Source organism: Panthera pardus, unplaced genomic scaffold, assembly GCF_024362965.1.
Source record: "Panthera pardus isolate Hobbes unplaced genomic scaffold, ASM2436296v1 HiC_scaffold_10, whole genome shotgun sequence".
Lineage (NCBI taxonomy): Eukaryota > Metazoa > Chordata > Mammalia > Carnivora > Felidae > Panthera > Panthera pardus.
The window spans coordinates 66,266,063-66,282,127 of NW_026526655.1; the positions used below are offsets into that span (position 1 = coordinate 66,266,063).

A 16,065-nucleotide genomic window follows, 5' to 3' on the forward strand; every position below is an offset into this window, starting at 1 on the left:
ATAGGTGGGAGCTGAATCTATTTTGGAGGTGCCCAAGTGTCAGACAAGAATAAGCTGATGGCATTGTTTTCTGAATATGAAATTTGGGAGGAAAGATGGAGCAACAAACTTCCAATGTAAAAATTGATCTTGCTTTCAAATGCTCAAGTGTTAGTATATGTATGTATTTGAGAACCAGACAAACACACACTTTTCACCCTTTAATTCTTGTATTTATATGGCACTTTAGAATTGATTATGGGCACTCACATCTTCTCTATGAAGACGTAGAAATCAGCAGGGAACAGTTTGCTCATAGTTCTCACATAGCAAGTCTGCGATAAAACTGGACCTCAAATTAGTCCCCTCTAGTCAAAGAAAAATTGAGCATATAATAAGGTACCACAGCCACGGTATAGGCTAAAGATACGGGCTGGGAAATATTTGACCCCCAGATTTTATTTGCGCCTGTGTTACAGTTTTTCTTCTCTGAGGCAGAGAACCTGAAGCAGAGGCAGCTGTAACCTGGCTGATAAGAGCCCAGCTGGGCATCTCCTGTAGGGTCATCTCCTGCACTGGCCCCACCCCCATTATTCCATCGAGCTAAAGCCAAGGGACAAGCAATTTTTCAGACTCTTTCCTGGGTACACATTTCTTCTTCTGTTTTGCATGGGCTTAAAGCAGAGATTTTTTTTTAAAAGAACTGACTGACTGTGAGATATTGAGCCCACAGATAGATTTTGCTAGACTCATGCAATAATGTTTATTTTGAATTAGTTTCCAAGATGTATAAACCAAGAGATTACACACACACATTCATGCATACATGCATGCATTTATAATCATGCATATTTAGGATTTCTCTTATAATATGTGGCATCACTGATTCACACATCAAAAATTGATAGGGACCGCCCACCACCCAGCCTCAGTGGGCATTTTGGCTTGTGAGCCCGGGCTTAAAGACCACATGTGTAATCAGGTGAAGGCCAGATATTGAAGCTTGGGTGGGCCACAGGCGGACAGGTGCCACAGGCTATTCTTTAAGCTGATTATCCCTAGCCTAAAGGGAAAAATAGAATAAGACCAGGAGTGAACAAAATTTCTTTTAATGTTTACCTATTTTTGAGAGAGGGAGAGACAGAGCTTGAGAGGGGGAGGGGTGAAGGGAAGGGAAGACATGGAATCTGGAGCAGGATTCAGGCTCTGATCTGTCAGCACAGAGTCCGACTGGGGCTTGCACTCACGAACTGTGAGATCATGACCTGAGCCAAAGTTGGGCCCTTAACTTACTGAGCCACCAGGCACCCTGAGAAAATAATTTTTAAATATTACATGCTCCCTTCAGTCAGGTGGTAAACCTGTATGAAAGCTTCCCCTTCCCCAGTGAGCCAGAAAAGGAGGGAAATCTTGGCCTGAAACTAGAGGTTATCACAAAGTAGACAGAGAAGTAAGTAAGATCATTTAGAACACCCACAAGAGAAAAAGGACAATTAGATGTCATGGCATTGATCCAGATGAGAAATGTTCCCAGAGCTGCACACTAATAGAAATCTCTTGACTTTCTATGAAGTTCTTTATACCCCAAACTTCTGAAACGTATCTCCTCTGCCACATAGTTCTCTTTCTACCCCTCCCTTCTAGAACCGCTTCTCAAATCAGCAGCTTAGAACTATAAGAAGGTTGATTCCACTTCTGGTGGAAGACAGAGCCAAGGGGTGACGGCTAGTTGCAGCCCAACTTGGAATTCTTTCGCCATTTGCAGAGTCACATTTTCTTATACACAGTGATAAAGTTTCACAGTACCATTAATACAGAATTCCATTTCATTAAGAGTTACATCGGCTTTTGAGTGTATGTAAATATACATGTATATGTGTCTATGTATGTATATGTATATATTCTTCTGTGGGAAAATATATTCAAAGTTTCAAATAATTGTTTTCCAAATATATTTTTGGAGCACAGTATATATACAAGTTGAAATTGCTTGTTTTAAATTTTGAAGCTAACGCATAAATTTAATCAACCAATAGTGTTTTCTACATTTTCTCTTGTTCATGATCATTGCTAACCTTCCCCTGTTACTTTTGCCACTGTGTTTATTTTAAGGGCAGGCAAATGCTGTCTATTTAGAGGCAGTCCTGTTATTTGGTAATTTTTTGATAATGTTTAGATAAATGTGAAATTGGACCTTAAATTTGAACTATTTATTTTAAGTAACATGGCCCCTAGATTGAAAGAAAATATAGTGGACATCTTCAGAAAAAGAGACTGGAGGGGTGCCTGGGCGGCTCAGTCGGTTAAACATCTGACTCTTGACTTCAGCTAAGGTCATGGTCTCATAGTTCGTGGGTTCGAGCCCAGTGTCGAGCTCGGTGCTGACAGTGCAGTGCCTACTTGAGATTCTGTCTCCCTCTCTCTCTGCCCCTCCCCCTCTTGCTCTCTATCTCTCACTCAAAATAAATAAAAATAATAAACTTTGAAAAGAAAAGAAAAGAAAAGAAAAGAAAAGAAAAGAAAAGAAAAGAAAAGAAAAAAGAAAAGGCGACTGGAAAAGTATGGCTTGTTAAATTCAAGGTCCACCTTGGATAAAAAATTATAAACAAATCAACTATCTAAAAACTCATTGCCAAGTAGTATTCCATTGTGTATATAAACCACAATTTCTTTATCCATTCATCAGTTGATGGATATTTAGGCTCTTTCCATAATTTGGCTGTTGTTGAAAGTGCTGCTATAAACATTGGGGTACAAGTGCCCCTATGTATCAGCACTCCTGTATCCCTTGGGTAAATTCCTAGCAGTGCTATTGCTGGGTCATAGTGTAGATCCTGAGAAATTTAACAGAAGACCATGGGGGAGGGAAAGAAAAAAAAAAAAAAAAGAGAGGACGAGAGCCAAACCATAAGAGACTCTTAAAAACTGAGAATAGGGGCGCCTGGGTGTCTCAGTTGGTTAAGCAGCCGACTTCAGCTTAGGTCATGATCTCATAGTTTGTGAGTTTAAGCCCCGCATCAGGCTCTGTGCTGACAGCTCAGAACCTGGAGCCTGCTTTGGATTCTATGTCTCCCTCTCTCTCTGCCCCTTCCCTGATCATTCTCTCCCTCTCTCTCTCTCTCTCAAAAATAAATAAACATTAAAAATTTTTTAAAAAATGATAATGAGGGTTTATGGGGGGGTGGGAGGTAGCTGAAAGTGGGTGATGGGCATTGAGGAGGGCACCTGTTAGGAGGAGCACTGGGTGTTGTATGGAAACCAATTTGACAATAAATTTCATGTTAAAATAAAATAAAAACTCAGAAACAAAATCACTAGATAGTAACAAGCACAGATTCATAAATAGCAATTCCTACCAAACTGTTATAATTGTTGTTATTATATATTGTTATTATAGGTCAGGGGGAAGGATTTTAATGTATGTGTACAACATAATCATTGACAATTCGGGCAATTTTAAAAATTACCTGTTAACAAACACAGATTCACAGCCCTGCTATTGAAGAATCACCTGAGTTATTTACTAAAAATACACAATACTAGGCATCAGAATCTCTACTGAATTGGAATCACAACAACTTTGTAAGCTAAGTATATTTATTCCCATTTTTTCAAATGAGACAAATGAGTCACAGAAATGAAGTAACTTGTCTAGGATCCCACTGCTGGAAGGCTACGGAGCCACACTTGAGCCAGACATCTGACTCCAGAGTCTACACTCTTAATAACTACTTAAGTTTAAAAAAAAAAAATCTACTTATATTTTCCTACTGTTACTTTCCAGATTGTCAAGCTGTTGAATAGCAGGATGTTTGCCTGTTTTTCTTGGTTTGCCTTTAAAATCAGAATTGAGAGGCGCCTGGGTGGCTCAGTCGGTTAAGTCTGACTTCGGCTCAGGTCATGATCTTGCAGTCCGTGGGTTCGAGCCCCGTGTCGGGCTCTGTGCTGACAGCTCAGAGCCTGGAGCCTGTTTCAGATTCTGTGTCTCCCTCTTTCTCTGACCCTCCCCTGTTCATGCTCTCTCTCTGTCTCAAAAATAAATAAATGTTAAAAAAATTTTAAAAAAATAAAATAAAATAAAATAAACAAAATCAGAATTGATTTTTACCTTGCTGAAGAGAGTCTGAACTAGCACTACAATGCATGGTTTACATCTAGGTCTGTGCTGCCAAATGCAGTAGACATTGCCCCAGTGTGGGTCTAGTGCTTTAAATGTGGTGAGTACAGACTTCAAAGACTTAGAATTGGTATGAAAAGAAGGATGTAAAATATCTCAAATTTTCTAATATTGGTTGCACAAAATGATAATATAATGGATATATCAGGTTAAAAAATTATTAATTTTACCTGCTTATTTACTTTTTAAAAATACAGCTATCAGAATATTTAAAATCACGTATGGACTCAAATTTGTAATTCATGTAATATTTCTAATGGACAGCTTTGCTCTACATAAATTATCCTTCTAGACTTTCTTCTATTAGCTGAGATAGTTGAACATTCACTACTATATATACTTCGTGGGGTCATGACTTACATATCTTTGTTTTCTGTGTAAACTCTAGCACAGAGCTTTGCAAGTATTGTGCTAATTAGTTAATATACATTATTTGCACTGGAATAAACTAAGTTAATAGTTGGACCTAAAACTAGTTCCATACTACCGTCCAGGTGTTTGCAATGCTCATAATATTAACACCTTATCATATAGGGGCTCAATAAATGTTACTGAGTTTGGTAACTATATATGAAAAGCTAAGTGATAATTATGACCTGCATCTAATGTATGAAGAGTTAGACTCATATAAATGTATCTTTAAAGTGATATTTCATATACAGAATTTCATTCCTGAACCAGTCAAAATGTTATGTTTTGAAATATGTTCTGAGGCACAAAATCAAATTTTCTACAGTCTTGGGTTGTAAAGAGAAGACTGTTTCAAACTAGATGCTACTGCTACTTATCAGCCTTTTCTCCTCCACCACTAATTTTGAACTTTTTCTTTGGTTTTGAAGTCACTTCATGCAGTGAATGTTATCCTGAGGAGTTGTAGTAATGACATTTTTATTGAACTAATTAGATTTAAAAGATGCTAAGGTACTTTACTATAATAGGCCATATAATGCATTCTTTTTAAAAATCAGTACCAAACAATACATTTAGAAATGATTAGGAGGGTAAATTTTATGTTATGTTATTATTAGTAAATGCCTTAAGAAACACTGAGTCAGAATCCTTCATTATGTTATTTATGCTATTGTATGTTGTTACTTTATTTTTTTTTTTTGTCTGAACACTGCTAATTGCTCTCAAATATATCTAATTTTTGGAATGCAATTCCATTCACGTTCATGGATCCTAAATTCTTCAGGGGCTTTGAGCTTTTCCTTCATACTAAAAAAGCACTACATGAGATGAGCAGTCAGTTGGGATTAGAATTCAATGTGTCAGCTAACTCAGAAATCCCAATACAGAATTTAGCACTCCCGGTCAACAGATACTCTCCAAGGAGCTTGGCTTCCAAAAAATCAATTATTGGATTGTGTCCATCTAGCTCAAGAGCGGGTCTTATGGTGGCTGTTTTTATTTCCTATTACCAATTGATGATAAGATTTATTTTAAGAATAAATGGTTAAAAAATAACTTTGAAAAAAGTACTAGTTCTATTGAATGATTTTGCATTCTATAGGACTAATTTGCAAGATATTCGAGTTGGGAAAGCTGAAATCACTATAAAGAAATGTAGTGTCTTAAGAATTTTAGAAAGAAATGAAATACACACCCATTTAAGACTTTCATTCAAGTCAGATGTTTAAGATATTGACAAAATAAACCAATTCTCTTTACCAAATACCTTATGTATGATAAAATTGCAGGTAAGTATCAGGTAAAAGGTAGATGACACCATTGAATGTCCTCTCTAAAGGACTCTAACATTCCTGTAAAAGTGACTGTTTGTCTGCATGGTGTACATTAAAAGCTGCAACATTGGAATAATTCATTATGACAAATAACAGAAGTAGGCAATAGAGTTTAAATGGTTTATACTTTTATACTTGTATGTTGTGTTCCTGTCTTACAGACTTTTATAGTATTGAATAAAGGGAAGGCCATCTTCCGGTTCAGTGCCACCTCTGCCCTGTACATTTTAACTCCCTTCAATCCTCTTAGGAAAATAGCTATTAAGATTTTGGTACATTCATATCCTTTTGAAGTGATCAATAGTAACTATGTGTGTAATCTATAAGTGCTTTGTAGCTAAATATAAAATTAGCTTGGGAAATGTCCATGTTCTGTGGCTTTTATTACTCTCATTTTGTATCTTTTGTCATATAAGCCTTATTCTTACAGTTTATTGGTCATAGAGATGTCACTGAAACTTACAAAGTCTTTAACATTATATATATGTATATATATATGCATATATATATTTATCTTTCAAATATATATTATACCTAGCCTTTAACACTTTATATACAGATATACATATCTTCCTAAAAATACTTGCATGGATTGAGTCTTACAAATCTAATTTTAGATGGCCGTATGTATCTTTGCCATCTTTACCACAAAATTTGTGATTATCTAGAATTTACAATAAGTAACGATATAATAACAGAGAAATATATTTCTAGAGCCAAGTTTAGACATACCTATTAGATAAAGCATTTTAGTTTACCTTAGAATAAACCTTTAAGTATATTTTCTATGGGAGAATTTCAGGCGGCTTTGGCCAATACTTAGTTAATTCTTGAACTCTCCAAATGAAATTCATGAGGAAATACTGGAATATTGGCTGAATTTCAAATGTAAGTCATTGAATTATGACTCTGTCATGTAAAACGGATTGCTTAGTAACGACTCTGGAAGTTAATGAAAGAAGCTGAGATTATATTACCAAACGATCTTTAGGGATTTGACTTTGCAATTTCCATTGGTGTTAAAAAGGACTCCAACTAAATTTAGGTATTCATATCATGGGCAAAAACTTTATTTCTGATTATGTCTCATTTGATGGCTTTGGTGATGATAAGTGTAGAAATACTGTTGTAATTTTCATAAATGCATAATACCTGATTTTTTTTAAAAAAAGATTATAAAACCGAAAAGGCCATTTCTACTTTTAACCCGATGGCGAGAGATTCCTTAGTGGCATAAATATGCCATTTTTAATATTAGAAGATTTGAAACAAAAATCATACGTTCAAGGTTCTTATGTTTATGGAGGTTACCTTATCCTAGTTTGTATTCCTAGTGCCATCATGTGGTCATTTGATGAAAACTTCCTTTTTCACTTCTGGAAAATTTTTATTTGGGCAGTTAACTGTAGTGGAAAGAATATTGGATATGAAGGCAGGAAACTTGTGTTCTAGTCCTCAGCCAAGTTAGCTAATTTCCCTAGAGCTTGGGCCTTATTTCTTTGATTTCTGAAATACAGTGATTAGACTAGTTTTTTTCAAGGTCCCCTTCAGCTCTGTTATGTCTTAGTCATTTGTTTTAGCTAACACTTGGATCATATTTACTAATATATAGGCCTGTTCCAAGAACCTTCCACATTTTAACAAATTTCATCTGCACCTGAAACCGGCCAAGTCTACACTTGATTAGCTACCTTGTATGAAAGTCACTGGAGACATAAGATTCCGTGGCAAGAGTGGCTGAGTGAATTGCCCAAGATCACTTTTATGTTGAATTTTAATTACATTCATGTCACATTAAGTCCTGGCCTTTGGGGATTTTCACTTCTACTTGTATTCAGTGCTGCTGAACTTGTTCAAACTCAGTCAAAATAGAGCAACCTGACCCAGGGCCATGCTGTCCTCTGACTACGTGGGGTTTTTTTACATAAAAAAAATATATATATAATATGTACTTAAGAAATTACAGTATTGCTTATATGTGCCTTCCTTAACAATTTGCTATTTTAGGCACCTGAATTAATTCAAATCAGGCTTCTCTGCCCAAAAACTGTACCACTCCACTTTGCACAGCTTTCCCACTAAACTCCTCTGGGAGGCAAATACATTGGTTCAGTAATAGTATCAAAACAATACTTTATACTTATATAAACATTATACATTATCTCACTTAATCTATACAACACACTGTACACGATGTCACTTAATCTATAGTACTACTCTGAGGGTTGATATTATTACCCACATTTTGCAAATGACAAAACTGAAATTTAAAGAAATTAGATAATTACCCACAGTGTATTAGTCACTGTATCCTAGCTAAACTGCAGTTTAATCTTTCAATGTTTGTTTTATATAATATAATACGTGGATTTGGATTTTCTTTTGCGTGTTCCTTAACAATAATCTACATTATTCAGCATGCTAATTATGTGCACTATTTTGACGAACTGTGTGTTTATGACAATGAGTAATCCTCCTGACTGGACAAAGAATGTAGAGTAAGTTCAATTTATGTTGAAACCACCTACTATGTGTATGTGTGTGTTATAGATATGACTATATAGATATGTAGACATATAGACATGTATATCTATATCTATATATAGATACAGATTTTGAAACTATGCCTCAGTGTACCTTCTAAATAAAACTGAAGAATGTTTTTAGTAAAGCCATCTCTAGGCACAAGTACAAAGCAGGAAGACAAATGACATTTGCTTTCAGGCCTGCTGGTGTTGTTGGATCTAATATCTGTCTTTCACCTGTATTTGATGGTTATCAGAAGGCCAATATTCTCAGACACTCACCATATTTCCTTTAGGATCTACGGTGGCCAAAGCAAATGTGATGAAAGCAATTGCAGAAGAGAGCCAATATGGTAAACCTTGACTCCAATTAAATTTCCAGATGAATTCACTGAGTTCAGAATTTACAAGGGAATGTTACACATGCCGTGAGAAGACAATGTTGATCCTCATTGGGTTTTCATTTCCATCAGGCACATCTACTTCTTGTCAGGCCTAAATCAGTTTCAAGTGCTGTCATCAAAAAATTCACTGGAAAAAAAATCCCCAAATTTGGGGTTTTACAACTTGAAAATTCCATTTAAACTGAGGGCTAAACTAACTGAAGTGAAAGGGTAGTGTTTGTGGAAACTAAAAGCATTACTAACTGCACTGATGACTCTGTTCTGGGTTACCTCTACAGCAGAGAGGCTGGATTTGTGTTAATTTCTGCTGGGGCTCTTCATCCTGCCTAGGTTGTAACCTCTTTTGCTCTGTGGCTGCTGACCCTGAAAACAACAACCACGAGGGTATTCCCAAGAGCCTCTTCTCTACCTGGACACTTCCAGGTTGGAGCCAATTATAAAAGAAACAGAGATCCAAACAGGATGTAATAAAATTTATATACAAAGAATTCCTAAGGTGTTGAAGTTAACGTGTTAGACCCATAGGTCTTCAGTCCCACTGGTTTCTGTGATTTTATTCTCTAACTTCTGAGTAGAAGGTTAAAACTTTGGAAACATGTACATTTCTGAATTAGCCCAACATTTTATTCTAAATTAAATCTTACCTCAAAAGACCCTAGAATTATCCTATCGGATGTTAACAAAATCCTTTTTCCAAGTTAGTGAACTGTCTTATCTTCTAGAAAGGGAAAACCACAAGACTTGCTAATTTGTCAATGTTCTCTCATTCATTAAACATGATTGAAATTAGTTTTTTACTTTCTAAAGGAATATCATTTTATGCTTCTGCAATAGTATTGATTGGCTACTCCATTACATGAATGTACTGGATAATTCTCAGGAGGTTCTATTCACTTATGTCAATACCAAGACATTTCAGGCAGTAGCCACATAGACTTCATACAGCTTGTATTTCTCACTCCGCTTTTAGGACCCTCAAAAAACAACCCTTCATATGGGAGGGAAGGAATTTAAATTTAGGGTTATGTTTTATTTTCATGAAAATAACATCCACCTACTTAGATTCCCTTTTTTAATGTTCATCTCTTCCACTGACAGAGTGATAAGAAATTGATATGCTATAAAAGAAAATTATTGCTTTATCAAGTCTTTTTTGGATGCTTGCCTCCAGGTACACCTTCACAGGAATATATACTTTTGAATCACTTATAAAAATTATTGCAAGGGGTTTCTGTTTAGAAGATTTTACTTTCCTTCGGGACCCATGGAACTGGCTCGACTTCACTGTCATTACATTTGCGTAAGTGCCTTTTTGAATCTTCAAGGCAGAATATGGTTGGGCTTTCTATGAGTGCTTATGTTTTTAAAGACTAAGCTTGCTTTAACCGAAAAATATTTTGGTGTGATGTATACATTTAAGCTCCTGATTTTGTTTAGCACAACAGAGGTCCAAGTGACATTCCACTTGGGCACACAGCTTCTGCAGCGGTTGAAGTTACAATTTCCACATGTAAGAAACATGTCAGCAGATTTCATACATGCCACTTGTTCAACACACACACAAGTCCCTCTCACATGCACACAATTTGAAGGCACAGGTGTATTCAGAATACATCTGTGAAAATGGTTTTTAAAAATTAGAGTCAGAAACCACTCTGTTGGCTGCACAAATTGTCACTGAGCTTACCCGTGTTACGTGTTCTCTCTGTCTTCTTTTATTAGTTTGGTAGAATAATATAACTATCTCTGAGCCTCCAAAATTTCTGACAGATCAAACTAATAGAAAAAATGAGGTCCTTAATATATTATGTATTTAATATAGTAAATTATTATTTCATCAGCAAATTGATCTTTAAGACTTATGAGCAGACACATTCTGTCTCTTCCTATTCCTCACCTGATCCCATTTCTTCTTCTCCTCTTTCCCTTTATGATTTTCTTCATCTCATTACCCTCTACATAAACCTTCTTATCCTCATCTCCCACCCAGATACACTCGGTAATATGCACAGTTTCTTCATCCCTGTCCTTGTTTTTTCTTGTGGTAAACTTTCCCAAGGAAGAAGAGATTCAGAAAAGGAATCGAAGGCCATTCGGAAGTAGGTGAAATATGTGTGGAGGATGGTGGCCCATGCCCACTTGCCCTCAGCGTTCCTTCAGGAGCTGACTTCTCGGCCTCCTACAGGCACAGCGAGGTAGATAGGATCAGAAGTAGGAATGACATACTGAGGTCTCCAAATGCTGCCTGTCTCATCTTTAATTCCATGTCTAGTCCAGATGAGCCAACTCTTCACCATTCCCTCGGGCCACCGTTCAAAAGACAGCATATTGGGACAACTGTTTTTTGAAAACAAAGTGGCAATAATAGCAGATCGTAAGATCTTGTTCTGAACTTGCCTAACTTTCACTTAGGAGTTACACTAGGAAAACCTTTTCATGTCCAGATAGTTAGTAAGGCAATCTGCCTTTTCCTGCCTAAATTTCTCTTAGGTGATTTCACATAGTTCATTCTAACTGAAACCCTGAAACAACAGCCAAGATTTAGTTTTCTATTGATTTAATTCTCCTCAGTTACACAAGATGTTGATTATATTGCTAGCCAACGTAGCAACAGGATTATACACTTTATGAAGTTTACGTACAGCAAACGGCCTTAAATGATGTGAGTAAAGAAAACCATAGCAATTGACTCTAATTTCTAAATTGCTACATACGATATTATCATTTAGAATCACCAAGAAGGTCTTTATAAAAGACCCAAGCAAATAATATAAATCCTGCCTAAATCTTGAATAACTCTGATTTAATTCTACAGGTATGTAACAGAATTTGTAAGCCTAGGCAATTTTTCAGCTCTTCGAACTTTCAGAGTCTTGAGAGCTTTGAAAACTATTTCTGTAACTCCAGGTAAGGAGTGATTGGTGTGAACCATAAGGCTCCTTGTACCTACAGCTCTTTCTTTGTATCTGTTATTGTGTCTGTGTGTGAACTCCCTATTACAGATACGTGACAGAGTTCGTGGACCTGGGCAATGTCTCAGCGTTGAGAACATTCAGAGTTCTCCGAGCCCTGAAAACAATTTCAGTCATTCCAGGTGAGAGCTAGGTTAAACACCCGGGGCCGATCCATCATGTCTTTTCAGCAACATCTTCTTTGCTTGACAGTCAACATTACAGAAATTCAGGAGTCATAATAAAATAATCAAAATCATTATCAAAATCAAGTGTTTTATAGGAAATGATTCTTATTATTTGGACATAAGTTTTTATGTTTTTTCACTTTTTATCAGCGTAGGAGTTTAGCATGAGATAATGCAGTATATAGTCCATGTGTGATTTGCCTTTAGAGATGTCATGTATTTTTCTCTCCATTGTCAGTTGTACCAGGGATTTGGTCCCAACTGAATGTACCAATTTGTAATTTCTTGTTCATTGTAGGTATTGATGATGTTGTATGTACAATGTAAATCCTAATAATGCTTTAAAAGGCAAGGAAATAAGATAATGAAGAATAGCATGAGTCTGTACGGAAGATTTATTATCTTCAAGTCCAATTATATCCTAAACCTCCTCCCGAGTTATAGCAAACCTTTTCCTACTTATAAATAGGCATTGTAAAATATGTATTCAGGTAACTTGTTTTAAAATGGATAACTAACCCTAATGAAAGTATGGGGTGAGTTTCATTAGCAAAATGGAGAAATACAAGACCCTTCATGAAGACCATAAACCTCCCATTATTCTCTCTCGACATAATGGAAGATGATCTTCATTTCGTTGTTTGGATCTTTATGTTTCTGGAGTTCATTTCCTTAGCACTTCAGCCTCCCAGGAAGTGTTGTTCTTCCACTGGCATTGCAATTATTTTCAAATTTATGCATGGAATCTATGTTTTCAAGAAAACTGTGTGGGCCTTTTGTTATTTCCAATGTCCTAAGTCTTCATAGTCATAGCCTTCTTTCTTTAAGGCCTGAAGACCATCGTGGGGGCCCTGATCCAGTCAGTGAAGAAGCTCTCTGATGTCATGATCCTGACTGTGTTCTGTCTGAGCGTGTTTGCACTGATTGGGCTGCAGCTGTTCATGGGCAACCTGCGGAATAAATGTGTGCAATGGCCTCCCACCAATGCTTCCCTGGAGGAACACACTATAGAGAAGAATGTAACCATGAATTACAATGGCACACTTGTCAATGAAACTCACACTGAGTTTGACTGGAAATCGTATATTCAAGATTCAAGTAAGAATTATTGTTATGTAGATTTATTTTTTCATTGTTGACCTGCCTTCCACCAAGGCATGAAAGATTTGCTTAAAATGATTGCATAACAGGTCGTGATCTCGTAATCACCTGACCATTGGTTTGCACATACCTTTAATTATTTTATTGATAACTATACTAATTTTGACTCCAAGTGCCATTTTCTGTTATATCATTATATGGGAGACTAAAGAATTCAGCTGCAAAGAAAGTAAGTAAAATTTTCTCTGTTATTTGGTTTTAGTATTTGCCAGTAGCAATGTTACAAGAGCAGAGATAGAACATGATTCACAGGAAAAAGGAATGTCCTTTTTAAAGAAAAATATTAAATATATGAAACTTAGACTTTAGATGGTGTTTATCTTTATTATTTGAAGGAGATGAGTAATATTTAACAAAAAAATCAAAGAAAGAAAACCTTAGTGATTGGTTGTGTGGAACAAGTAGACTTAGTCATAAAAAATTACTGGTAGTTGGATAATTCTTAAAGTAATGACAGCATAATTTTAAAAACAAATCAGTATCTTTTTATAATTGTAGATATATAAAATACCTTGATTCATACAGATTAACTCTTTCATGACATTAGTGATATGCCAACAAGTAATTTGCACATGTTGGAAACCTCTAGGTTAAGAATTTGTGTGTCAAAGCAATACATAAAATTGTTCTTTATTCACTCATATGATGCCAATAAGTCTACTGCTGTCATCAACTTCCTGAAATCTGTTATTTTTTTCTCTTGGCTGAGATCAAGGAACTGACTATGAAGATGTCATTTAAGGTTTATTCTCTAGTGAATATGTACTTGGACTCCATTTCTCTTAGAGTCAAAGTAAAAGAAATCATAAATATCAGATTTATTTTCAGCTCTAAAAATCCATACATACCATTTTGCCTAACGATAATCCATTTGTTGAATAGATTGTTTTAAATCAAATGCAAATACAAATACATGGGAGAAGGGAAGGGGGAAAATAGTTTCAAATAGAGAGGGAGGCAAACCATAAGAGACTCTTAAATACAGACAACAAACTGAGGGTTGATGGGGGGACAGGGGAGAGGGGAAAATGGGTGATGGGCATTGAGGAGGGCACTTGTTGGGTTGAGCCCTAGGTGTTGTATGTAAACGATGAATCACGGGCTTCTACTCCCAAAACCAAGAGCACACTGTATATATACACTGTATGTTAGCTAACTTGACAATAAATTATATTAAATATTTTTATATTAATTAATTAATTAATTAATTGCAAATACAAATAAAATGTTTGTCTTTGAAAGTAATAGAAAATTAAATTTATTAAAATTAAAGATAAATATTATAACTGAAAGTTGTATTTTCTTCAGATTAAGCTTCTAGATCATTGACTTTAATGGTTAAAACTTCATTTATAAATACCTGATATCAAAAATTCATCCAGAAACTATCATATTTTTCACTTAATTTAATTTTAATTAAAAATGAAGGAATTCTGTCTAAATTTTCTTCTCTATGTTCAAAGAAGTAAGACATTGGAAATGAAAGTATTTCCCATTATATGGTTTTGTATCCCTTATAGAACCATGCATAGATCAAATTTCTCTGAAAATTTAACATCTAGGAAATATTTCTTTTTACAATATCCAAAAATTTTTTTCTTAAAACAATGATTATTTAATTGCCACGATCTCATCCTTTTTTATAACTGTGTAATATTTCCATTGTGTGTGTGTGCGTGTGTGTGTGTATACACACAACACATCTTCCTTATCCATTCATCTGTTGATGGACACTTGGGCTGCTTCCATATCTTGGCTACTATAAATAATGCTTCAATAAGCATAGGGGTGCATATGTCTTTTCAAATTAGTGTTTTCACTTTCTTTGAGTATGTACTCAATAGTGCAATTAGAGGGTATTATGCTAAGTGAAATAAATCAGACTGAGGAAAACAAATACCATCTGATTTCACACATAAGTGAAATCTAAAAAAAACAACAAAAACAAAAACAATGACAAATCAATAAATAAACAAAAAGCATAAATACAGAGAATAAACTGATGGTTGCTAGAAGGGTAGGAGTGGCAGGTTGGGCAAAATGGGTGAAGGGGAGTGGGAGATATAGGCTTCCAATTATGGAATGAATAAGTCACAGAAATAAAAGTCACCACATAAGGAATACAGTCAATGATATCATAATAACAATATATCAGGACAGAAGGTAGCTACACTTGTGAACACAGCATAGTGTATACACTTATGGAATCACTATGTTGTACACCTGAAACTAATGTAACATTGTCAGCTATATTCGAATACATTTTTCAAATGATGATTTAATTCCTTACATTTCTCTTTTTGTCTTCCCTGTCCTTATTTATTCAGTAAAATTTATTGATAGACTCCTGAGTCCCAACAATAGTAATATGGAAATAATCAATGATTAGACTTTCTTTCAAGGAGTAATAATTTTTGTAAACAAATAATTACAATATAGGACAATGAGTTTAATAATAATATAAGTAGCTACATATTACTGGTAACACAGTGAGAGGAGTTCTTAATTTTGCCAATCTTTAGTGGGCAGGAAATAGAGAATATCAAGGAATAATTCACAGAAGTGACACTTCAACTGGATATTAAAAGAATCTAAAGAATTTGCCAGCAAAAGAAAGCTTTGAGATACTATAGTATTCACCTCTAGTAATTATTTTAGCTTTACTATTTAACATTATTTTTTGCTTCATTTCTTTTAGTAGCTGACCTGATTTATGCAACTTTACTGTAAGCAGAATATATCTGGAAGTTGATAGAATGCAAATCATAATCAACTGTTAAACATTTATAAATAGTGTTTAAAAACATAGTAGAGAGAAAACGTATAATCCCTTTGTTTTCAAATATGTGGCTATTTTGAGAAACAAAGGAATCTCTGTCATGCCTATCTATTTTTACAGAATGAAATTTTTATTTTTCATGAGGGTAATAGAAAA

The 16,065-nt window shown here is 35.2% G+C and overlaps 1 protein-coding gene across 5 annotated transcripts in view; it reads left to right on the plus strand.

Moving 5' to 3' along the window:
- LOC109272337 (sodium channel protein type 1 subunit alpha) overlaps nucleotides 1-16,065 on the plus strand; it is a 148,373-nt gene that overhangs the window by 71,688 nt on the left and 60,620 nt on the right. For all 5 annotated transcript variants that reach the window (XM_053908040.1, XM_053908038.1, XM_053908048.1 and 2 more), the window contains exons 3-7: nucleotides 6,063-6,180; nucleotides 8,309-8,399; nucleotides 10,002-10,130; nucleotides 11,833-11,924; nucleotides 12,798-13,067. In XM_053908040.1, coding sequence (XP_053764015.1) covers nucleotides 6,063-6,180; nucleotides 8,309-8,399; nucleotides 10,002-10,130; nucleotides 11,833-11,924; nucleotides 12,798-13,067 — 700 coding nt within the window. The remainder of the gene's footprint in view (nucleotides 1-6,062; nucleotides 6,181-8,308; nucleotides 8,400-10,001; nucleotides 10,131-11,832; nucleotides 11,925-12,797; nucleotides 13,068-16,065) is intronic.